We start from the raw sequence: 24,833 nt of genomic DNA, 5'->3' as shown, positions 1-24,833 counted from the left end.
CTGTGCCTTCACGCAGCATGGATACACAGTTTACCAACGCACCGCGGTCGGGATAATATTTGGTGGCTGTGAAAATGTGGGTTGGCATGGCAGTTGAGGAGGGCTTTCTATCACCGGCCTGAAATGAAGTCTGTGACATCTTGGCCCGTTTACCCCTCCACCAACCCCCCCCACCACCCCCTCCTCTTTCTGTCTCTCCACCTCTGCACTAACCCTCAGGTGAAGAGCAGCAGGTGTTAAAACACCCTCAGCCACAGAGCTACTCACTCCTAATGAGTCCTGCCTCCGCGCTCCATCCATGCATGGAGGACTTTATTTTTAGTGTGGCTAGTTAGAGCCCTTGTGCCATGCTGCAGGACGCACCGCCGTGGTGGCCTGTGCTGCCCTCCTGCCAGCGAGCGCAGGAGTCAAATTATAAATTAAAGTGGTAATATTATCACACGCCTGCTCATCCTTAATGACACTGACGATGGCTTGAGACAAAAAAGAAACACTCCAATAAATAGTTAATCCTTTAAGTTGCAAGCAAATAAACACTTTGTAAAAGATTGATTTTGCAAATGGTATCAATAAAAATGAATGATTTATGCAGCATATCTGCTCAGCCCTAAATTACATTTACTTCCAACAAAAAGCCTGTAATTATTATTGCTATTATTAGTAGTATACTCGTGGTGTTATTTTACATTTTTCTTCAAATTCTGCCTCTATTCTGTTAATGGTTTTGCTCACAGCCGCGTGTCAATTTGCAGATACTATAATCGTGGGAAAATAATGACAGTTATCAGTCGCACCCACCAAGTACCCATAAAAATCTGTCCTCTGTTCTGGAAGATGATAATTATTGGTTGTACTACCATTATCATTGTCGTTGTTGATAGAGGAAATCTTGAAGCATTTTTCGAAAGTAATTCCAGAGAAATCACTTCAAATTGGCCTATTTTAGGGGGACAAGGGACCAGCTTTCGTTATAGCCTAATATTGCACAGAAATCTTTAAATTCAGGCATCCGCAGCCGCCTGGCACACTGTGGCACACGTGCCGTGATGTCAGCGCCTGCATTTTGATAACACATTTTGCAACTTGCTAGTTCTGTTTTGAGTTCAATTATGCAATTACACTGATAATCACAGTGACGGAATTTAACTGCCTTTAATTTGTTATTCAGGTGGAGATGGAGGGACTGCGGATGGAGCAGCCAGCCTGTGTTTCTGCTCTGCACAGACACCAGAACACGAGCTGCAACCTGCAAATGAATCCTAATAAAAATGAAGACCTGCTGGATACTTTCTGCTTTTTCTTCTTTCACCAAGCGCGTCCTGCAGAGGCTGTCTGACCCCCGGATGGCGCGGATTTATCTGCTTCTTTTCCATCACTTGATTTTTAAAGTAAGTTGCTTTTAGCTGCTGATTGAAATCAAGATCTTTTTTTTAATATAGCCTGGTTAAACTCTGCTTGCAGCTGCAGCAGTTAGAGCTTTTGAGCTGTGGAGGTCTAAACCTGCAGCTCAAGAGAAAAAAAGTCTCCTATGTTAACTCAGTCGTCAGTTCAATTAAATCAAATGTCCATAGATAATTATTCTTGTTATAGGCATGGGAGGCTGGCCGCACCCCCGTCCTCACTTAGATTCATGCTAATCAAGGTGCCAGTGTTTAACAAAACTGTGACCATTAATTGATTGCGATGGAAGGTGCGTAAAGTCGTTTGGAAAGCATTGAAATGTGATAAGGCAATAGACCTGCGTGCATTCATGGCTGTGTTGTGAAACAGGGAATAGTTCGGTGGAAAGCAAGAGAATATAACCAACAATTTCCCACAATTATATATTATATTGTTGTGTAATAATTCCTAATTAATTCATTATTACCTTTTTTTTTAAAAAAAGTTGTTTAAAATAGACTACAACTACACATTGATCTGCTAACTTAAAAAATATTATTTGCTATTTTGTATGCTGTGATGTTATATGATTTCAGGTGTTATAAAACATCATCAGGGCCTATATATACCTGAACCAACAAACCTCATTTGACATTAGAGCACAACTGTTTTACCGTCCCACATGCTGCCAGGTGTAACTGAGACCTCAAGCCACTGTAAGTGTTAAATACATGACTAATTACAGACCTACTTATGAAAATTGAACACTAGTGTTATGCTAATACACCTTCACCCAGATAGAGCTTTAATCAAACTGGCCAGCAGTAAAGAGCACCCTTTAACGAGGCCGGAATATTAATTTAACATTAATTAATGACGCTTATGTGACAACCTGGACTTTTAATACAATGTGGCAAACCTGGTGGCGCCGTGTTATGCAGCGCTGCGCCGCTACAGATGACAATATTTTATTAAAATATTAAATATTATGTGGACAGGGTTGAGACAAAGGTGGATAAGGTGTTATCACCTTATGGTATGGATTATTTTTTTTAAATTTTGTGGCTTAAATTGATGTTGTTATTTGAAGAATTGTGACTAATAATAGTAATAATATTAATTTTAAAATAATAATAATAATGAATCTTGACATGTCATGAGGATATCTTATAGGTTTTTGTGGTTTTCCTTGACTTTATCAGGTTCTTCGGACCCAGCCCCAGCGTCGCCAATCGGCTTCCCTCTTGGAGAGAGTGGACCAATCAGCGACAGTCTTGATGAATATTCATGAGTCCGAGATTCAAACCTTTGAGCGAGTTTGTCTTGGTCCACAGCATCATACCTAGGACTTTTCACAGGCACAAACTACATTTTCTTATGAATGGAAAGAGAAAAAATCAGTTCGGCTTAAATTGGGACCCATCCTTCACTGAGATCATAGAAGGAAAACAACAAAAGCAAGACAAGGGGAACCGCCAGAAGAGATGACAATGACTACAATTCCAGAAAGTCTTAATAGCCCTGCCTCAGGAAAAACCGTTTTCATGGAGTTTGGACCCCCGAGTCAACAAATGTCGCCTTCCTCCATGTCTCACGGACACTATCCAATGCACTGTTTACATTCTGCAGGTCATACCCAGCACGACAGCTACAGTCCAGCCTCGTCGTTCCCTAGATCTTTGGGTTATCCATACGTAAACTCCGTCGGCAGCCATTCCACCAGTCCATATCTCAGCACAGTACAGACTTACCAAAACAGCTCGGCACTCACACAGACGCGGTTAGAAGAGACAGGTAAGTGTGCAACAGCATCTTTGGATCTTAAATATGAACTTTCTGTGTTGGCACGGCTCTCATGTGTATACAGTCCTCGCTGCAGCGAAAAAGACGACCCAGATGTTGGAATTAGGCTTGGTAATTATTTATTGCGTAACGCTATAAACAATGTATGCAATTAAGGGTAATTATACCTAAAGTACAGCCTGTAAAACTTGCGCTGGAGTATTCATAGCTGCGCAGCACCGTTGGCTACAACTGCCTCCTCATTTTTTACCTTCTCTTTGCTCCTTTCTGTCTCTCCCAGCGCCAGAAGCAGAGAAAAACACGGTGGTGGAAGGCGGAGAGGTTCGATTCAACGGGAAGGGGAAAAAGATTAGGAAACCAAGGACTATCTATTCCAGTTTACAACTTCAAGCTCTGAACAGGAGATTTCAACAAACTCAATATTTGGCGTTACCGGAGAGGGCTGAGCTCGCAGCGTCGCTGGGTCTCACTCAGACACAGGCAAGTCCACGAAAAACACAAATAGCTTCACACTGCAGCAGCACCACTGGACATTTTTACGCCTTTTAAACCTCATTTCTTTTTTTACAGTATGCATGTTTATTATTATAATTGCTCCATTATTACAATCAATATGGATCATCACATATTAATATAATGTGAAATGTTTGACACCAATTTAAGGATTTTTTTCCCTGAATTTACCCGGCCATTCATGTGTTAATATCAATGACATCTTAATACAGTAATACCATAATCAAGGGCAAGATATGAATATATTTTTTTTTCTCTTGACTTTATACAATGGAATCTACTGCGTGCGTAAAGCGTGCGTAAAAGGTGTCCAATTCTTTTCTAACGCTCCTTTAGTCAGTTTTCTCATCCAAATAATTTCCTTTGTCTCCCCAGGTGAAGATTTGGTTTCAAAATAAACGCTCTAAATTCAAGAAACTGATGAAGCAAGGCGGTGGCACAATTGACACCAACGCTTTAGCCACCGGCCGCGGACTGTCGAGCGGCTCTCCCTCGGTGGCACCTGTCTGGAGCTCGCCGACCACCGTGAAGACCTCGGTGGGGACAACCGGATCTTACATTCCCAGCTACACCTCATGGTATCCAACCACACACCAAGAGTCTATGCAACAGTCACAGCTCATGTGAACAGAGACCTCAGCCCTCGACTCTGCCATGGCTCGTGTATCGGGATGGTGAAGGGGCCTCTGCGCGGCCCAGCACTGATAATACACAACAACAACAACCCCGGAGTTTGCTGCCGCACGCCGCCAGTTGCAGTGGCCTCCTCGTGACGGCAAGCAGCGTAGAAGAAGAAGGGAGGGAGCTGAGAGACTGAAAAGGCACGCATTGCGCCCAAGGGCAACAAGTCTGTGACAGTCAGCGGAAATGGAAGACAAATAGATCCTTTTTTTGGCTGCTGTTTATCACTTTTGTGTCAGTTTCTATATTTTTTTAATCATATTTGTGTGAGTTATTCTGTTTATAAGAAAACACGTGTTTGTTTACACCAGATGTTGGGCCCAAAGTGATGCTGACCTGAAACCAATCTGCATTCATTAACAGTTAAAGGTCTATTAGGCCATAAGGGGTGTTTCTTTAACCAAATAATTACAATTAATAAACCATCACCATAATGCTTACAGCACATTCAACCACAGGACATATTGTGCAAAGCCTCAAATCGCTACTATGTTGTTTATATGTGTTTGTTATTTAAGTTAAATTATTCAGACTAGTTTTTCTGTTGAGGTAAGTCTGTGTTCATTTTGTAAGTGTGTTTTGAGATAACAACACTGTGTTGTTAATGCTGCACTAACGCAAGCAAAGCTTTTCTATGCCGTGCCCCGATGTTATGTGAAAAAAAAAGGAAAAGGCCTGACAATTTGCTGCTTTAGAAAAAAAATACCCGGAGGATGAGCAGCTCATTTGTCACTGTATTTTGTACATAATTTTCAGATTTGTTTTTGTGCTGTACTGGATACGCTGTGAAACAGGGTTTTAGGCTTTCTGTATTCGTCGAGATGTGTTTAGTCAACATAGAAAATATTTAGTTTTGTATTGATCACTTTAATTTATTGATCTGTTTCTGAAGTTTATGTACATAATGTGCAAAGTTTCAAAAGCAGTAAAATAATGATTTAAATTATGTCAAGAAAGGTGTCTGATTCAACCCACCACCACCACCCCCACTCCTCTCTCCTCCACCCCTCCTCTCATGTTGGAAAAGAAAGGCTTGGTGCAGGTTTAATGCGAGCTGACACAAAGCGGTATCATATTGGTTATTGTAGCAGACACCGTGTGAGAGCGTTTGTGTGAGCTGCAAAAGGCTCGTCGCTTAGATTTATGGTTGTGTTTAGCATTTAGCCTACATGGGTTCCTGCTGCTGCTGCTCACTGGTTGCAGATGTTGCCAAACCTCTGGAGTGGAGAATTAGAAATCTGACATTGCATCTAAAAAATATGACTTCCCATGCATCTGCACGAAAACATCTTTACTGTTGCATGCATCACATTAAATAGAAAACACATCGGCTGTGAATCCCGGCCGATATAAGCTGCATCATTTCTATCATCGCCATCTAACCGTCTCGGTGCGGGAGACCTGGATTCATTCAACAACACCGCTTATTTCTTTTCAAGCTTTTCTTGAAGATAATCTTCTATTTGTCTTGCGACAATCCCCATTTTTCTGCCGTGAATGGGAGAGATCAATTGTGTGTGTTAAGTGAATAATTGCGCAAGAGGCAGGTGCTGCAAAGAGACTGGACGAGCACGCGGGGACACAGGGCGGATCAGATGGAGATCAGTGAAAGTGGAAAGTTCAAAGGCCTTCTTGTTTGGGCTTCACACTTTATTCATTGGCTCTAGTTACGCAATCTTGCAGGAGGCCCTTTAGGGTATTTTAAAACGCAAAATGTGTTCACATACAACTAGTTTGATTTGACATGCTATAAAATAAAAAATGGGCATGCATTTTATTTATTATGATTTTTAGAAAATGCTACCTGAAACTAGACACAGGTGGAATTACCTGTCCATTCAAACAGCATTTACTCTAGATTGCAAAAATAACAAGAATGTAGAAAATAAAAAAACAACAAAATAGAAAATATTCCAGAAGACAATACAATATATCTGAGGTTTAAATATTAATATATGTGCCTGCAAAGAAACAAAGAACGAAAGAAAGAAATTCATTGCAAATGCGCGACTTGTAGCCCTATCCTCCAGCTGCAATAGCTCCATGAATATATGCATGTTTTGCAATTGTAATGGCAAATTTGATGCCATTTGTGCGGTGTGCAGCATCCCTTAAAGAGGCCAGCACAAGCCCATATACATCACATCATAACCGAATTCATTTCTAATTTATTTCATGTGTATTCGTTGTTAAAATGGGCAAAAAATAATGTATTATTATTGTTATTATTATTATTATTATTATTATTATTTGCAGCAGCAGTATCAGACTAAACGAATCCGCTTCAGAGAGACTAAAAACAAAAAAGCTTTGGCCCAGTTTATCTATTGTCTGCTGCTTGTGTAACATTCCTGTAACAACCCTGTCTCTTTTGTTATTTTAATACAAAGCTCAGAACATACACAGCCCTTTGTGTGCAAGAAGTATAACAACCCTATGTATATTTCGATACCATTAAGAAAGAATATGAATTGTGCTGCTGCTGCTGCTGTAGTGAACATAAATCTGCCTACCTAGCCCCAGAAAGGCGCAGCTGCACATCCAAGAGGGTCAGCGTTATTTCGCTGTATTCTCCCCTTGATTATACGAGCTGAGCCCATCAAACCCAGCATAATTACAGTAATTTCGCCCTTATTTATTCTAATGCAGTTTCCTATCTCTAAGGTAATTATGAGCATTTTTTTTCGCACGGAGGAGCTTTCTGCGTTGACAAAAGAGACAGTGCTCTGAAAGAAATGTGCTGCTGCAATAGAGGAGAGAGAAAAAAAATATAGCGAAATAGGTGAGCTGCCATTTCGTCACTGTTCCCTTAGACTTTGCCTATGTGTAAGGCTGGCAAATTGCTTGCAGGTGTACATCACGGAGTTGTCAATGCGAAGAGGCTTCAAAATTAGCAAAGCACAATGTAAGAGTAATGAGAGCAGCGACGAGATTAAAGAACAACTTGTGTGTCTCCCCTTCCTTACATTTCCTCTCGGTGTGAGCAGCTTTCTTTGCTATAGGACTTTTTGAACAAAAGCAACATATTAAACACCGGAGACTTTTTTTTAAGTTAAAATAACCCTAAGATTATACTGGGGAAGAAGCAGCCTTTGAAATAGTTTTATATCATGAAAGAACATTCATAGATGTGACTAAGAATTAAAATAAATAAATGCTGCATGCATGACAAAAAGGGATAAATTATGCTTAGTCTGTTTCCTGTTTTTGCTCATCTCAAATGCATTCACCCGTCGCGCTACTTTCAGTGAATATTTAAGAAATAAACATTTAATACACACCTTTCGGCTTGCAATGAAGAGGCAGGCTCCCTCCCAGGGTTTTGCAGAAATCAGCATGGAGGCAGACGAGCAGCAGCAGCAGCAGCATCCTTCAGCACAGACACAAGATAAGCGCTTAAATCCCCCAAAATGTGTCCCATGTGTTGGTCTAAGCTATAGCAGCAGAGTTCAGAATATGACTGAAAATGTCTGCTTTATTTCCCTCTCTTTATAGCTGATGGAAAAAAAATGTAGATTATTAGCATAAATGTTTACTCCTCATTACGCTGATGACATTGTGCACTCGAGATCTTGGTAATCTTTGGGGGAAATTATGAGTAATTTTTTAAAATTTAAAGCAGCAGTTACCATGCAATTCAGGCTAATTCTGCGTAGGCTCCACACGGATATAATTATCGTTGAGTCAAGATGTTAGGCTAAAAACTATGCATTGATATTCCCCATTTATTATGTACATACAACTTTGACAATGTTGATGCTTGAAATAGCGGGAAATTGTCTTGTGTAAAAATAACACCCCATATTAGGACATCTGAAATTGCGAAGAATTATATAGTAATTGCAGGCTTTCAGATCTGAAAGCCAGAATGCTCAAACCAGAGCAAATGTGGATGAAATTACAGATCAGGGTATAAATTAGGATAGGGGGTATGGCATTTACAAGTTGCCCGGAGAAATGCAAAAGTAAACCAAAGCAGCTCTAATCCATTGGTGGAAATCAAGCATTAGAAATCTATTATCATTATTATTATTCATATTAATATTATTATTATTATTATTATTATTATTATTATAATGAAATCGATACATATTGTTCTATTGTAAACCAGCCACAGTGTTATTTCAGTTCATGGTGCAAGTGATCGTGCATGCAGGCTTGTCATGATGCATGCATTAATTCTCTGCACTATAACAGTATAGGCACATTAAATCCACAAACACCCACACAAAGGCAGGCAATATACATATATATATATATATATATATATATATATATATATATATATATATGTACAGATGTGTTGGAGCACACCACAGACCTGCAGCATGTCTGGGATCGGATCCTGTCAGCTCCAGGGAGGAGGCTCCATCATGGAGATATAGCAACCGCTGACAAGCTACAGTCCTAATTATGTACAAGGAAACGATCCCACTTTATGGCCCGTGGTTGTTTGAAGGGAAGCGTGTGGGATAGACAGTGATGATCATGAATGAGAACTAAGTGATGGGACTGTGTATTATTAATACCCCCCAACCCACCCTCCCCCCAGCTCGATCTATCTATCAGAGTCAAAATAGCTCTGATAAAATAGCTTAAATAAAATGGGCTTTCTAGTTTTTTGGACGTGTGCCTGTGTTTACCATGTAGCCCACAGGCCCTACATGAGCCACATAAATAATGTAGGTCAATCTGCTCGTCTTCGGAGATCACAGGCTTTACTTGTGAGACGTGAGAAATGTTTCCATGATGTTGTAGCTCCGGGCTGTCTTGGACCGAGTTCCTCTCCCCTTTTTCTCTTGTTAGGCTGAGTTCATAAAACGTCTGGAAAGCGGCTCACTGACTCCACAGAGTCTGAGGAGCCTGTGCTCATTCATACCCACCCTCATCTTCCCCTCTCCGCATGCCAAGGCGTGTTGTTGTGTTGCCTCCCCCCTCTGCTGAGCCTGCGCCCCGGGCCTCTGCCTCTGCCTCTGCCTGCCTGAGTGAGTGAGCCCCGGTTCGGCTAATCGTCTGTCGACGGAACCGGGTAAAATAAGCCTAGACAGCTGAGGAATTAGCCTATCTCAGCTTGCTTGTCGACCTCTTGTAATTACAAACAACATAAAAAATACTTAAGAAATAGCTTTAAATCAGTATAACGTTAGCTGTACAAACGTCCACCTAGCTTAAAGTTCAACGGCCATGACGAACTTAGAGCTAACGGCTAGCTCTCGGTGGAGCTATTAACACGGTTGCCAGGCAACGCAGCTAAAGGTTAGCTTAATAAGCTAGGCTATTAATTTGTTAGCTACAGGTGTGCATTTATCAGGTAATTTTTAACGAGTTTCACCCTATTACAATAAAAATACAGGTAAATATAGTTTAAATGTAGGCTAACATGTTTGTGGCAGCCTACTTTGATTAAAGATATCGGGAGTTTCCCACATTAGATTAAATTAGCCATATTAAGCTAACGTTATCAGTTTCTAAAATAAAGTCAGCTGATGTGGGAAAATCATGCAGCATTTGTGCTTTAAAAATTAAATAAAACCGATGTATATTTCTGTAAAATAAAGTAGGCTAGACTAAAATAAAAATAGATAGAATAAAATAAATTGTTTTTTGGCTCTTTACAAAACCAATAAGGCAACACAAAATATCCCCAGTCATCCATAAATAAATGCCTGTTATGAAAGGAAAAAGAGACATGAAAGAGGCAGAAAACATTTTTTAAAAGAAAAAAGAGAGATGCATATTCACAGAAAACATTTTTATTTAAATAACGTCTGGCCATATATGTGGAACATTGCTAAAATAAATAAGACAAAAAATACAATTAAGTGTGATACAAGTAAATCAGAGGGCAATCAGTAGCTTACGGTGGATAATGGATTTGCACCAGTAGCCTAAAACAAAAAAAAGAGTCAACGCGACATGGGCTATCAAAAAGCTGTGGTAAAATATTTACAAACGTGGATTCAGACACTTACCCCCCTGTAGGCCTATATTCAAATCAACTAATGACATAAGGAATGGATAAAGGTACGCTGTTTTATCGCACAACAAAATGAGGTCATATTGAAAAAGGCACGATACAGTTAATAACTTGTGCTACATTTGATTTGTGACAGGTTGTCCTGCGATGGATGTTTTGTTTTTGCAGAAATGGCAAAAAAGTGACGTCCGCGTAAAAGCAGGCTTGCGCCCAGGCTGTGATTGCTTTGGGTAATAGTGGTTCATTCATCCCTCGACATAAACAAAATAAATAAATACAAAAATAACTGTAGAAATCTGTGTCTACCATTTACCAGTGCGAAGACTGGCAAGGTCCATGAGCCTGTCTGGCTCCATTAACTTCTGGTGCCTGCGTGTTTGGTTCGCATGGCGCACACACGAGGTCTGTAAAATGAAGGTATTGGCATTTTTCTTTTTTTTTCACCAGTATTGTCCGATTTAAACCCGATGCTTTTATTGTTATTGTTTGTTTCAGAATATCGTCCCAGCGCTTATGGCGGAGTTGTGGTGGTGCTGGATCAGAGGAGGCTGCAGATGCGTCGTAGAGTTCGTGGTTGAGTACCAGGAGTAGTTTGCCAAAAACGATGAAGGCGCAGTCGTGTTGGGAGGGCTGCTGCTCTGAGGTAAACTGGAGTTGACACTGTTCATTCTTTGAGTCTGTGGAAAGTCCCAGGCAGTAGTTGGCGGAGACGTGCAGGGGGGAGATTCACTAGAAGCAACATGTTGCTCTGGGGGGATTTCTCCACTTTTCCACAACTTCTTGAACTTGGAGCGGCGGTTTTGGAACCAGATTTTGACCTGAGAAAGAAACGGATGCAAGCAGAAAATTGATTAACATTATTTTCCGGCTTAAATCCCCCCATATTTAAAAAAAAAAATCATCTCACATTAGACATAGAGTGAATATTTGACAGCGCATGAATCCATGTCTTAGATGCACCCACCTGTGTTTGCGTAAGGCCCAGCGAGGCTGCCAGCTCGGCCCGCTCTGGTAGAGCCAAATACTGCGTCTTTTGAAACCTCCGTTGAAGTGCAGCCAGTTGGAAGCTGGAATAAATGGTTCGAGGTTTCCTGACCTTCTTTGGTTTTCCATTAACCATCCGGATTTCTGGCTCGCTCTCTTCTTTCTCTGAGGGAACATTCAAAAACAATTCACGTTATGCATGAAGGATATTGCAGTTTTTCAGTTGCATAAAACTTCTGCACATTTTGCACCGCCATCATGTTTGTGTTACCTGATAATTAATTTGGTTTTATCAGATTTTTAGATCATAATGCCGAGGGGAAAATCAGAAGTAGCCAAAGTTTTGCGTTAGATTTGTATTTAACAATACCTTCATTCATTATCAGTGTTTATGCAGATCTGTGCAAGACAAGTGGGCTATGTGTCTAATAATTTCTGGCCACATAATAATTATCTTGTCACTTGTGTGTTGTGCATGATTCAACTTGCTCCTCAAACATTTCATGCAATAGGCAAGTTCAGTCTCAAACAAAAGCATGTAATTAATTTACACGTATAAATAAAATAAAAGAGCTTCCTTACCTGTATCGGCTGGAGTAGGAGAGGAGTTGGAGCCGTAAGAGCTGTATGAACCATAAGATGAGTTGAAACCAAGGTCGTATGACTTTGCGTTATATGGCACAGTACTCGTGGCGTTGCCGTGGTACTGGTAAGAGCCGAGTTGGCCAAAGGGAGACCCTGCGCAGTGGCCAGGCTGTTGGCTGTTGTAATAGCTGCTGTCCGTCGCCGTGGACACCGGCAGAGTCGGAGACTCCTGCGATTTGTGCAAGCTGTGGTAATTGCTTGAGGTAATCTGGTTCGAATGCATATCAGTATTTAAGTTCTCAAAAACCCCAGTCATCTTCGAGTTGGAGCGGAGCAGCCTCGTATAAACCTATGCGCAAAAATCGCAAAACTGCGAAACTGCGAGCTGAAAACACGACTCAAATCTTGGACTGATGACACCTTTTCGTGAATCGAAACGCATCCCCGTGTAAACTGTGGCAAAATCAGCGGAAGGTGTGTCCCTCTCTCAGTGGCCTGTGATTATCTGCTACGGTCGGTGGTGGGAGCGCGTTTATGAGAGAGTGAGAGGGAGAGCTACTGTGTCTGAGGCAACCAATGAGTAAGGGCTGCACGACTGACTACTCCCCACCGCGTCCACCCTCCATTATTTGTTCAGGTCTGTCTGTCCTGGTTGTCTGCAGAGAGTTCTCCATCAAAGCATCTCAAAAGAACCACTGAAAGGTACCATGACTAAACCTGCAGGCCCAACAGGGGCTTTAACCTACAGATTAAATATATATTTTCTGTGCATAACCGGCCATTAATGTAGAACATTTAATGTGACTTCAACATGTGGATAACATGTACTGCACACTAGAAAAAGACCCCATTAAATTGGTGCCTCAATTAGTTTTCACTGGCTTTGCGGTCAGCCCTCTTCATTTGAATTTCACGCTTGTCAGTATAACAGATTTATGCTCGTTTTTCAGCACACTGAGTTAGTTTCGGTGGAACCACAGGGCTTTTGGGTGTCCCTACATCATTGCATTTTGGTCTAAAAAAGAACTCAAACTAAGTACAAACCGAGTGTGGTTCACACTTGTCTTGAGAAAGAGAAGGACACTGAGGGTAGGTCAAAGGGGGAAACAAATGTGTTGATACCAATTTAAACCCTATGAATGATGCTGGAGGTGACTCAAGGGGATAGCAACAGCGCACCCAGGTGTTGGAAATCTGACTTACAGCCATTTTCCTTTGGCCTTCTGTCTGCATAGAGAACAAAACAGAAACATCAACTGCCTTATGAATAAACTTTATTCTGTATCAATAGGTTCACAGAACTATGGCTGACCACTACGACCTCACATTGACTCCAGTGTTAGTTCTCCTACAATAGAGAAGTTCATGTTATGACAGAGTTGTTGAGTAGCCTGTGTTATGCGCCACAAGATGGCAGCATAGTTCCTTTTATTAACACAACTAATAGAGATAGTTTTCTGTAATGCCACTGCATGTATTAATCAGGCTAAACTGAAAATGTTTAACTTGCTCTAAGACAAATTCTGTCAGCCAGAGCATCACTTCAGCACCCCAGACAGTGTCATAGATATACAGGGTTTATGCAACATATTTATAATCTAATGCAAGTCAAAATGACGCCTAATAGAATCGTTATGAAGCTTATCTCTCTGTTAGAGATCTCTCTGTTGAACAATGTATGAGCTTTTTAATTTGTTTGTATACTGTCCCCAATATTGAAGATAACACCAAATCTTAAAGATGATATGTCCATGGTACATGGAGAATTACTTATATACAAACAAACCCTCTAACTTTACAAAATGTTTCATTTAAAATCATTTAGAGAACCAACTGATTAAATCTTGGTTAAAGGGACACTCCAGCGATTTAGTGTTGAACTTCCATAAAGTTGGGACATTTGCAAGAGACAGATTTATAAGACAATGGTGCTAATCAAAGCAGCCAAGGCTGAGATGTCCCAACTTTTAGTCCATAGAATGGGTCAAGCTTCAGAAAGGCTGGATACAATTACCATAATGCAACTCCATAGTGTCTTTGACCCTCCCTGCATGGTTACCTGCCACATCTTTTAAACTCAGTGTACCAATTTGTAATTATAGGCTTTCTGTCATAAATAACAAGATACCTGGATGATGTCTCTTTAGTAATTTTCTCAGATTTAAATGGAAATGTGGTAAATCTCCCTCTATCTTATAAGCGCCCAGATCTCCCTGCTCACCTTTCATCTCAGATCCATTTGGAGATGCCAAACACGAGCAACAGCCCTAGAGCCAGCTCTGGGGCAGTTGCTCAAATCACAGATTGTACTAAATCCACTCAGACACTCTACACTAAAATGAGGGCACTGTTGTTCGAAGACACAGAGAGTTCTACTTCTACATGAATTAACCAACCATTAAGTTAATCACACATTCACTGCCCTTGGTGCTTTGCTGCTCTTTCTCCACAGACAGAGTGCCCAGAGTATGTATTATTAGTATGTAGTATTCGTACCAAATGTACAAATGATCCAGTTTGTGCCAGGGCGCACTCCGGCACTCAGACTTAGTATTATCAATGCAGCCAATGAGTATAGAAGTGGATCGAGAACGAGACCTGTCTCTCAAACTCAGACCAAACTCAGATCAGACAGTGAAACTAGGCAGTGCTTGCCTATTTCTCACCTCGCATGTTTTCAGAAACATATTTTTGTGCACTGTTTGGCTGTAATAAGAGAATTTGTGAACAAGAAGCAAGCACAGTTCTGTTAACTGTATTGTAAAAGCCAAGGCTGAAAATGCTGAAATCAATCATCAATTTGCCATATTGTTTCTTGTTAAAAATAACAAGCTTGCAGTAAAGTCACCCACCAGCAGGAGGGTTTATTGGTCTGGTGTGGCGCAGTGCATCCTGGTAGTTGTAGGTTTTCCACCTCTTGGACAAAAGCGAATGGCACAGCCCTTTTCTGTGTTTTCTCTGGGCATGTAGCACCAATTTCAAAAGTATTTGCATCTTTCTTTTGCATCGAGAGCACAGTTTTATGAAAAGACAATTTCCTGGTGCTGATGCACTTATTTAAGAAAAGTCATCCAGAGCCACAGAAAACACAAGTATGCCTTCCTATAATGGTTTAACTAAAACCGCATAAAACTGGTGGAATGCCTCTTATAATTTCTTTAGCCTGAGAAAGCTTTATGCAGCTGCTGTCCTAGTTTAGTTAATACTTATTTATTTTGATCTATTTCATTGCACGCTGTTGTTATTTTTCTTTACTCTGCCCGTTTGTTAGTGAGGGCATGATGAGACCCCTACATCCAGTTCAGGGAGGCTTCTATCTGCCCATTGTTTTCTGCTCATTAGTAGAGCACAGTCTCTGTATTCAGCTTCCCGGCATCAGAGCCAGAATGAGCAAAAAAAATCCTCCAGTGAGAGTCACGTAGAAGCTGAAAAAGACTGTTTCTCTAATGAAGTATTCTCACAGCAAACAATGGAAGTCATGTGAGCAATTATCTCCTCTGTTCAGGATTCTTTTCATTACGGTTCAGTTGATGAGCTGGTTTTCTGGATAAAGAATACAAATAATTTTTGCTATTAGAATTTTTCATAATCCTCAATATTGTTCGCACAGGTGAGTTTCTCTCCCTGGAACAAAAGGTTTTTCCTAAAGCATATGTAACTCATGCCACATGCAGTACCTGCGTGTTTGAATGCAAAATATTAAGATATTTCACAAGGAAAATGTAAACAGCTTCAGACTTGATTGAAATAAGGAGGTTCCTCCAGGGAATGCACAAGTCATCAGATTTTCAGATAGCGGTCAGGGAGGATTTCACAACATAGTTCCACAATCTCAGAGTTCATGGTCAACATCAGGATGTGCCAAAACATTAATAACCACACAGTGTGCTGACTGGGCAGCATAGTTCTTATCATACCTTTCCTTTCAGCCCTTCATGAAAAAAATGGTTGTTGTTGCTACTTAAGTTCTCGACGGTCATGCCCAGTTGGTTGATTATAACTTGGATCCTCTGCTGCAGAGCAGCTGGCGTAGTGGATCTTCCCAGTGTTCAATGACATGAAAATGATGCCAAATGACAGGACACAGATGTAAGCAGCTTTTATCATGCATTCCAAATTCCCATTTATGCAGGAGCTTCTCTTGACTTGGCCTTTAGCACTACAGTCAGACCGCTTTACATATGTTTTCAGCTTTTTCTCTTCTTCCAGTTCACAATCTCATCTTTGTTTATTCACGATTTTAAAAAAGACCAAACTACACTGTCCTTGATAGGAGCACCTCTCTTTGTCTTTAGCTCTGCTATCAATAATTTAACCTAATTTAACCCATTATTATTATTTAATATTTCTTGACTGCTAGAGACAGTTGGCAATGTGCCACACATCAGTAGAGATGACCTAAAAATTATTGTTGCCTCTTGTCAGTTTGGTTTTGATTACTCCATTTACCTTGCTTGATGGTTACAATACTTGTTGATTCTAATACATCTATTATGAGTATAATATATATAGTATACAGCTGAGGTGGGGCCAACGGTGTACATTTTGTTTCAGCCTTGGGGGGACATATATGAAACACGTGGTTTGGGGGTCCTCTGTCAGAAAATCTTGAGCATTGAACACTTAATTTCCCATATTCTGGTTAATTTCTATGCATCAATGTTTGCCTTTTCCGCATCAATTCATGGTGTAAAGGTCTAATATTTTCAAGTAAAAGTTCTCTGCCACTTCCACATTTTTATTGGGGGGAACAAATGCACATGTTCTAAATACCCAGGAGGATGTGTCCCCTGTGCCCCTCAACTCAAATCTTTGCATTCAAGTCCTGAGTCAAGACTGACAATTCCCAAGTCCTAGGCAAGGCATGTCTAAAGACTGTCCCAGGGGCCATTTTTAAACAGCCCACGACTTGTTCAAAATACACAGTCACACAATGTTTGTTAATCAAGCAAGATCACTTTACATTTTTTCATTTACCTTACGATGGCAGGACTCTTATATAGTTTGTAGACATGCACAAAGTAGTAACCACACAGGTGTTTCCATAAACAGACGGCAAACCAACAGTTGCCTCACAGCAGACATTTCCTGCTAGTTAGCAGACACAGCCACAACAAAGAAGTGTGAAGTTGACAGTGAGGACAGCTGCTTTCAGAAGCAATCTTTACTGTAAGATGAAACAAGCTGCATTTGTCTCATTTGAGACACATTTTATGATGCGAGAAGCAGCTGATCCCCAGGTATTTTCACAATTTCCCCATTTAAAAAAGTTTGGACCCCCCCTGTCCTTAGCTTTGGGTTTCCAGTCCTAAACAAGTCATAGTGTGCGCTTCACCAAATACAATGCCATTTTCACCACAGAGTTATAATATATTACATTTACAAAAGTGATGAATGCTTTATAAAATTTGTATTTACTTGTGAAAACTAGTTTGTTTGAAATTGTTGCATCCCTGACTAAATCCTGACCCACATGCTTAACATACTGCAAGTCATTTTTTGTTGACCACTGGCATACTTTTTATACGCAAACAAAATTATATTTGGTATTTTTTCCATCTGGCGCTCAGTAACTTAACATTTGTTCTTAATAGTTATCTCCTGGAACTTGATTAGATGCTGTCGGACTAGTTCAGACAAAGTGGATCTGGGGAATTAGGGATCAAATTGCTGGGAATGAATAGCGTTAATGTTCGTTAACAAGGAAATGGGCTTAGGGGAGCGTATCATGTATTTTCATGTCAGAAGGCTCAGGTCCAACTGAAGTCATGAGTCATTGGTGTTAAAGTCCGAGTTGAGTTGCAAATTTTGATTTTGTCACGTGAGGTCTAAAGTCATCAAATGTGTGACTTGTATCTGACTCAAGTCCAAGACGTGACTCGAAGCCATGCCCCTAGTAGTGCTTAAGTATAAATATGAACAGAACAAACAAACAATCTATTGAGTCAAAGAAAAGATGTCATAGTATGGGAGACATTTTGCTATATAGACCACAGTATATAGTGGAATCCATATAATTTTAAGTAGTCTGTCTCAGTCACCATTTGATTACAGCCCTTACATCATGTCAGCATCTGTTTTCCCATTAAAAACTGTGAAAAGCAAACATGTGCTCATAAAAAGGCAACACTGGCTGATATTGACATTTTGTCTTGAGGAATCAAAGTGCACAAAACAGGAAGTCATTGTGAGCGATAACAACCCTGACATTTGGAGGAGTTATTGATCTTGAGCATCTGTTATCTTGGTTTTTTTGGTGTTGCAGAAGCTCACAAGGCAAACAAAAGCTGAGATCTTTTCAATGGCACACCATTTGCACTCTATGAGTTGAGGTTACATGAATAGTATAAGAAGTCAGGGCTCGATAGCAGAAATCAACATAGCACTCCATGACCACATAGAGCCTACTGTGTGTTTACAATGGCAATGACAATGCACAGCACAAAAATGACAGTATGATTGGCAATATAGGAGCCAGAGGGGGAGGGAAACGGAGGAATGGATGTTACACTGAAACCCATTTATTTATCTATTTAGATACAAACTGCTGTTGATTTCAGTGGAAAATCTAAAATGAATAAACCTGAAGATATTTTCATTTAAGTATGTTCTGCATTCTCCATTATGTGCAGAATGGTCTTTGCCGAGAACACACTCCACATCCCACAAAGATTTACTGCAAACATTGTTCTGTAGCTTTTGATTGTTGGTATGTAAGTTTGTTTGCTCTTGTTCTGTATGGTGGGAGTCTCTGTGTGTGGGTGGACAGATGTTGTTCACTGTTAGTGATGAGCACATCTCAAAAACAAAGCACAGGTTCGGACTGAGGATGGCTGTGTTTGGTGCTTGGTGGCCCAAATTTAACCTATGATACTGACTATTTTTTTTTTTTTTTTTTTTTTTTTTTAATTTGTCAGAATGAGTGAACCAGACATTAGACTTATGCTTTCTGCGTTTGACAAATGTATAAGTAAAAAGAAGTCTACATTTCATGGGGTTAGTGGATAATGCTTAAAATAAGATATTTTTTCCCAGCATAAAAAATATGTTTGTTATATCAAAGTGTTGTAATCATTTGACAATTATTTTAATAACTTGGTCAAAATCAGACATTTTTTGACATTTTGCAGTAGAATTGAGTTAAAATAATAACTTAGGATATCTTAAATGAAAGAATTTGACTATTAAATACCACCACAACTTTTGGATAAATATTAAATTGGTTCAACTTAATTAGGTTTTTTTGAGGTCAAAGCAAATCATGTTGGTTACACTACACGTTTGCTACATTAAAGTGTTGTAATCATTTGACAATTATTTTAATAACTTGGTCAAAATCAGACATTTTTTGACATTTTTCAGTAGAATTGAGTTAAAATAATAACTTAGAATAATTTGACTATTAAATACCACCACAACTTTTGGATAAATATTAAATTGGTTCAACTTAATTAAGTTTTTTGAGGTTAAAGCAAATCATGTTGGTTATACTACACTAACTGTTAGATTATAAAAGACTCATTGAATTTGTATTGGACTTAACAATGCCAGAGTTAGAATTACTCAAAAAGATGCATGCAATTTGTTCCTTAATTTATTTTTAATTAAGCCAGTAGATTCTTTTTATTGAGTGTAATACATCCTACACCAACAGCATGTAGTTGCAGTAAATTTCTTGAAACCATGTTTAAGTACTTTTTGTTGTCAGTAGGATCTAAATTATTATTATACTATTAAATATACTATTAAAAATGTACTATTTTGGCATATATACTTGTGTTTATACTTATGCTTATGTTATCTATTTTTCCCCAAAAGAGCAGTGATATTTTTACAAAAGGTAAATCTTAATTAAAATACTAGCTTTTTAAAGTAAACGCACAACGGTGTATAATATGTAATTTCACATGTTTCCAGCGAGCATCATTTAATTAGCAGTTAACCTAAGCTATACTCTAGTTCACCGTTTAAATGTGCATTCATTTTGGTAAGCTGAGACATGCAAAAATACACAAAAAATGCAATGTCATTATATCTTAAGTACAGAACAGTTTAACTACAGTGGTTTCAATTTAGCACATCTTAAAGAAGAGTAATTTTGACTACACAAATGATAACACATAATAACAGTATATACATAAATTTTAAACTTGGCTATGGTAAATGGCTGTGGGTGTTTTTCATTATGTACTGTACTCGGGGTCAACAGGAGCAGTAATGGTTTCTAGCTCAGCAGAGTGATTTGGCTGTCGGTGGATTCTCTTCGCTGATCTCCTGCTGGGTCTATTGGAGCATTCATCACCTTGGCAACTCACCCTTTTAGTCAAATCACATTACTGCAAGTTTTTCGGCTTTGGCTTAAAACTTTAAATACCTCCATGAAATGCCTCAAAAAAACACAATAGGAGGTTTATCCATTGTTTTCAAAATGCTTTGGAGCATTAGCCCAAGACACAGAGTCAGCAAATGTGAGGCGTGTATACATCTACCGCATGTGCTTCTTGCAAACATGGAAATGATTTACCAAGTGTTTCTTGACCTCTCCGTCTGAAAGGTTGAGCCTGTACACTTATGTCCACATGGCTGCGGACATGAGTGGGGTTGGAGTTGGAAACCCTCAGCATGGTGTTCATGATTGAGCATGTGTTTCCTTAGAATTAGTCATGGCGGCTTTTCCTCTGAGGAGAAGTTATTTTTAACAACAAAGGCTTTAATGACGAGCACGGGCAAAGGATAACAATTGAAAGGAAGTGTTCCTTTTTGAGGCCGTAACAGATGTAGGGTTAAAGTTTGATGCTCCACAATGGGACAGTCTGTTGTGTTCAAATTAGCTACAGTTCACTAACAAAGTATTTACCACACTACAAATTTAAATGTACTCAGAAAAAGGAAGACTGAACATTACTGATCCATTGATGATGTTGTATTAAAACCCTTAAAGGGACAGTTCACCCCAAAATAAAAATACTTATTTTTTTCTTTTACCTGTAGCGCTGTTTATCAGTCTAGACTGTTTTGGTGTGAGTTGCCAACTGTTGGAGATATTGGCCATAGAGATGTCTGCCTTTTTAAAAATATAATGTAACTAGATGGCACTTGGCTTGTGGTGCTCCAAGCGCCAACATTTAAAAAAAAAAAAAATGTTTAACCCAACGGCAATGTCTCTTTTCAGAAATCATGACCTGGTTACTCAAGGTAATCCACAGACCTTGTGAGCAGTTTCATGCAGGAACTATTTTCTTTCTACCAAACTACACCTCCCAACCGTATCACTGTGCAGAGGGAAGCGTGCATCTACTGCTAGCTCACTTAGCTCACTGCTAAGCTTGCTAACATTACAGCTCAGCCAAAGAGGACACCATCAATGACTACATCCCACAATGAATCTATGAGTAGATGCACACTTCCTTCTGTGCGGTGATATGGTTGGCGGGTGTAGTTCAGTAGAAAGAAAATAGTTACTACATGAAACTGCTCACAACAAGGTCTGTGGATTATCTTGAGTAACCAGGTCAGGATTTCCAGAAAGAGACATTGATGTTGAGTTTTCCAAATGTGTTTTCTTGGCGCTTTAAGCACCACAAGCTGAGTGACATCTAGTTCCATTATGTTTTAGAGAAAACAGACATCTCTTCATCTGATATCTCCAACACTCGGCACCTCTCTAACAAACAATCTAGACTGATACACGGCATTACAAGTAAAAATAAAAATGTGTATTTTTGTGGGTTGAACTGTTCCTTTAACCTAATCTTTATGCTTTTTTGAAAATTTATTTGAATAATTGCATGGTCCTCAGCAGGTTGAAACATGTCCACAGCCTCTTTGGCATGTGGTATAAATGTCATATCCTCCACTGAAATAGTTCAAACACTGCCGGTGCCTGATGTGAGGACACACTTCCTAGTTCCTCATAATTATCAGATTATTTTGAAATATTGGTGGTAATAGTTTTCACAAAATAAGAAAGTCACATCTCAAGTAACTTCCCTGCCTGCTGTATAACACGATTGTCATGACATAATGAAAACACACCCAAGAGGGAATTCCTTCGCACTAACACAAAAATGGATTTGCACTTTGCAGGGATAACAAAGGAATCCCCAGAATTCCCTGTGTCATCTGCGCGGCCTGCCTGAGAAAGAATTCAGAGAGGTCTGCGAGGTCCCGCTCCCTTCATTGTTGATTCAGTGGCACACACCCCCACCCAGCACCCATAAATGGAAGCAGTCCTTTGTGCGAGGGGAGTGGAGCAGATTTACTGCGGATGGTCTCCCTACAAAGGACCACGGCACTGTCACAACAGCACCAGGATCAGCTGCTCCCTCTTTCACACAGTATGATTTAACGCCATGCTTCACACAGCCACTGATGCAGACACAACTTCTGCGGTCACTCAGAATCTATGCACCTCAGCAGCAGAACGGGGAGAGGGCTCTCTTCTCTATTTCTGAATACAGCCACCACTACGATGACTTCATTTGCAGTTACTTATTTTTGCTAACAATGCATAAATTCCAGTCTTACTATTGTGCTGTAGGTCCAGAAGTCCAATATTTCCTTTACATATTTATATGCCCTCGAATTTTAGACCCAGCCCAGTCACCAAAATAAAATTTTGTCATTGTACATTTCTGCAAATACGTCACATTTGTACATTTCATACGTATCATATCAACATTTCTAAAGTGACGTTCAGTTTTGCTTACATGTTATGAGCTGACTTTGTCATTGGGAGGTGGAAGGGGATGGTGGATGGCATGACAGCTAGGGGAGGCGCCTGCCAAGCTCTAGACCACTGTTTGACACCAACAAACAACAAAACCATTTCTTTATAGAGAGACATCCGTAGCATATCCAGCTGCGTTTATGTCACCAAAAATGGGTGTTTTTTAGTGAGACATCAGTGACATTTCCAGGCAAACAAACCTGTACCTGTGGTCTGCAGAAATTCACAATCCCAAGATTTATTCTGGTGATCGGGTTGTTAACCCGAGTTAACAACTTTCAACTCAGCTACGGCTCCTCTCACCTGCGGTGTCCCCCAAGGCTCCATTTTGGGCCCCATCCTCTTCTTGCTGTACATGCTGCCATTAGGGTTGATTTTTAAGAAACACAACATACCTTTTCACTGTTTTGCAGATGATGTACAGATCTATCTGCCCCTTAAATCCATTAGCAAGGATTCTGTACAGCCACTGCTAGAATGTTTAAAAGATGTCAAATCCTGGATGGACACTAACTTTTTAAATCTCAATGAGGATAAAACAGAGATCATTATGTTTGGATGTGACCCCTCCGATTACTCTGCTGATTTTCTGGGCCCCTTCACTCCTAACATCCGTTCCTCTGTTAAAAATCTCGGTGTGACCTTTGACAGTGCTTTTAAATTCGATAAACAAGTTAGATCAGTAATACAAACCAGCTTTTATCAACTCAGGCTTTTAGCTAAAGTAAAGGGCTATCTCTCCCCCCAGAATCTAGAGAGGGTAATCCATGCTTTTATAACCTCACGTCTGGACTACTGTAACTCGCTTTATGTCGGTATTGACCAGTCACTGCTACACCGTCTACAGCTTGTCCAGAACGCAGCAGCCCGCCTCCTCACTGGAAAGCGTAAACACGATCACATCACACCAATCTTGGCCTCGCTCCACTGGCTTCCAGTGCGTTTTAGAATTGATTTTAAGATTTTATTGATTGTTTTTAAAGCCCTAAATGGGCTGGCACCCCCTTATTTAACCGAACTCCTGCACTTTCATGCTCCCTCCAGAGCCTTGAGATCAGCCAGTCAGCTATTACTGGCTACTCCTAGGACTAGGCTGAAGACCAGAGGCGACAGAGCCTTTGGGGCGGCTGCCCCTAGGCTCTGGAATAGCCTGCCCCTGCACATTAGGTCTGCCCAGACCCTAGAGGTTTTTAAGTCTTTTCTTAAAACCCACTTCTTCTCTCAGGCTTTTAACTCAGGTTGAGCTGGACACCCAAACATTTTAGCTTATTTTGATCTTATTTTATAACTCTTGTATTTTATTTTATTGTATTGTATTTTATGTATCTTATGGTTATTATTGTGGTGTACTATTAGGTACCTCATTGTATTTGCTTGTTTATTTCTATTGATCTGTTCAGCACTTTGGTCAACCTTGGTTGTTTTAAATGTGCTTTATAAATAAAGTTTGAGTTGAGTTGAGTTGAGTTTACATTACATCATCACAGATTTTGTGTAGGGCCAGATATAAGCAATATTCGAACCTAAGATGAACCAATCCAGTGTGATATGTAGTCAGTTTTGCATGCCTCTGTGGTGCTGTACAAATACCATTATCAGTAGGGTTGGGCATTGACTTAAGTCTATCAGAACTCCTTTATTTAAAGCAACAACACCCATCTGTTTTAACTTAGCATTGTGGTAATTAGTATGTTTTCTTGGCACACCAGCCAAAAAATAAATGCCTAGCCCAACTGTGCATCTTGGCCACGCTCCCTTGTCTCTCCAGTAACTTTTGGGTTTGGTTTCCTCCACCAGTCTTTGTTATGTTGACTTCATTACTGTGAAACAGAAGGAGCTGGCCCTTCTGTCTCACCAGGGCTTGAGTTTCAGAGCTTTTAAAACTTAATCATTTCAGCATGAAAGTGGCAAATCAGTGAAATCCAACCATTAACACTGGTACCACTCTAAACAGCCCCACTAAGGATGGCGTGAGTCGTCCAGATTGCATCAAAGATGTAAAATCCTCACAGTGTTGCTAAATGAGCATGAAATGTGATCAATTTTACACGCCTCCGTGTGCCGTATAAATGTCATGATCAATAAGATGGGGCCTAAATTTAAGCATTACAGATGTCCTCCATTTAAAATAACAGCATCCATCTGTTTGCATTGCATTGTAGTCATCACTACAGTTTTATG

The 24,833-nt window shown here is 40.0% G+C and overlaps 2 protein-coding genes across 2 annotated transcripts; one reads left to right on the top strand and one right to left on the bottom strand.

The window, feature by feature from the left end:
* The first annotated feature begins 1,209 nt into the window (after nucleotides 1-1,209).
* On the top strand, nucleotides 1,210-5,316 carry dlx1a (distal-less homeobox 1a). The gene is made up of 4 exons (XM_050048785.1): nucleotides 1,210-1,388; nucleotides 2,583-3,174; nucleotides 3,464-3,663; nucleotides 4,072-5,316. The coding sequence occupies exons 2-4, from the start codon at nucleotides 2,865-2,867 to the stop codon at nucleotides 4,321-4,323; spliced, it is 762 nt and encodes a 253-aa protein (XP_049904742.1). The 5' UTR covers nucleotides 1,210-1,388; nucleotides 2,583-2,864; the 3' UTR covers nucleotides 4,324-5,316.
* Nucleotides 5,317-10,120: 4,804 nt separating this feature from the next.
* On the bottom strand, nucleotides 10,121-12,461 carry dlx2a (distal-less homeobox 2a). The gene is made up of 3 exons (XM_050048764.1): nucleotides 11,921-12,461; nucleotides 11,319-11,503; nucleotides 10,121-11,172 (listed from the first exon to the last, which is right to left on the bottom strand). The coding sequence occupies exons 1-3, from the start codon at nucleotides 12,237-12,239 to the stop codon at nucleotides 10,846-10,848; spliced, it is 831 nt and encodes a 276-aa protein (XP_049904721.1). The 5' UTR covers nucleotides 12,240-12,461; the 3' UTR covers nucleotides 10,121-10,845.
* Between the last annotated feature and the right edge of the window lie 12,372 nt (nucleotides 12,462-24,833).

The sequence above is a fragment of the Epinephelus moara genome, chromosome 7 (assembly GCF_006386435.1).
Source record: "Epinephelus moara isolate mb chromosome 7, YSFRI_EMoa_1.0, whole genome shotgun sequence".
NCBI lineage: Eukaryota > Metazoa > Chordata > Actinopteri > Perciformes > Serranidae > Epinephelus > Epinephelus moara.
This window is presented reverse-complemented; position numbering and strand designations above follow the sequence as displayed.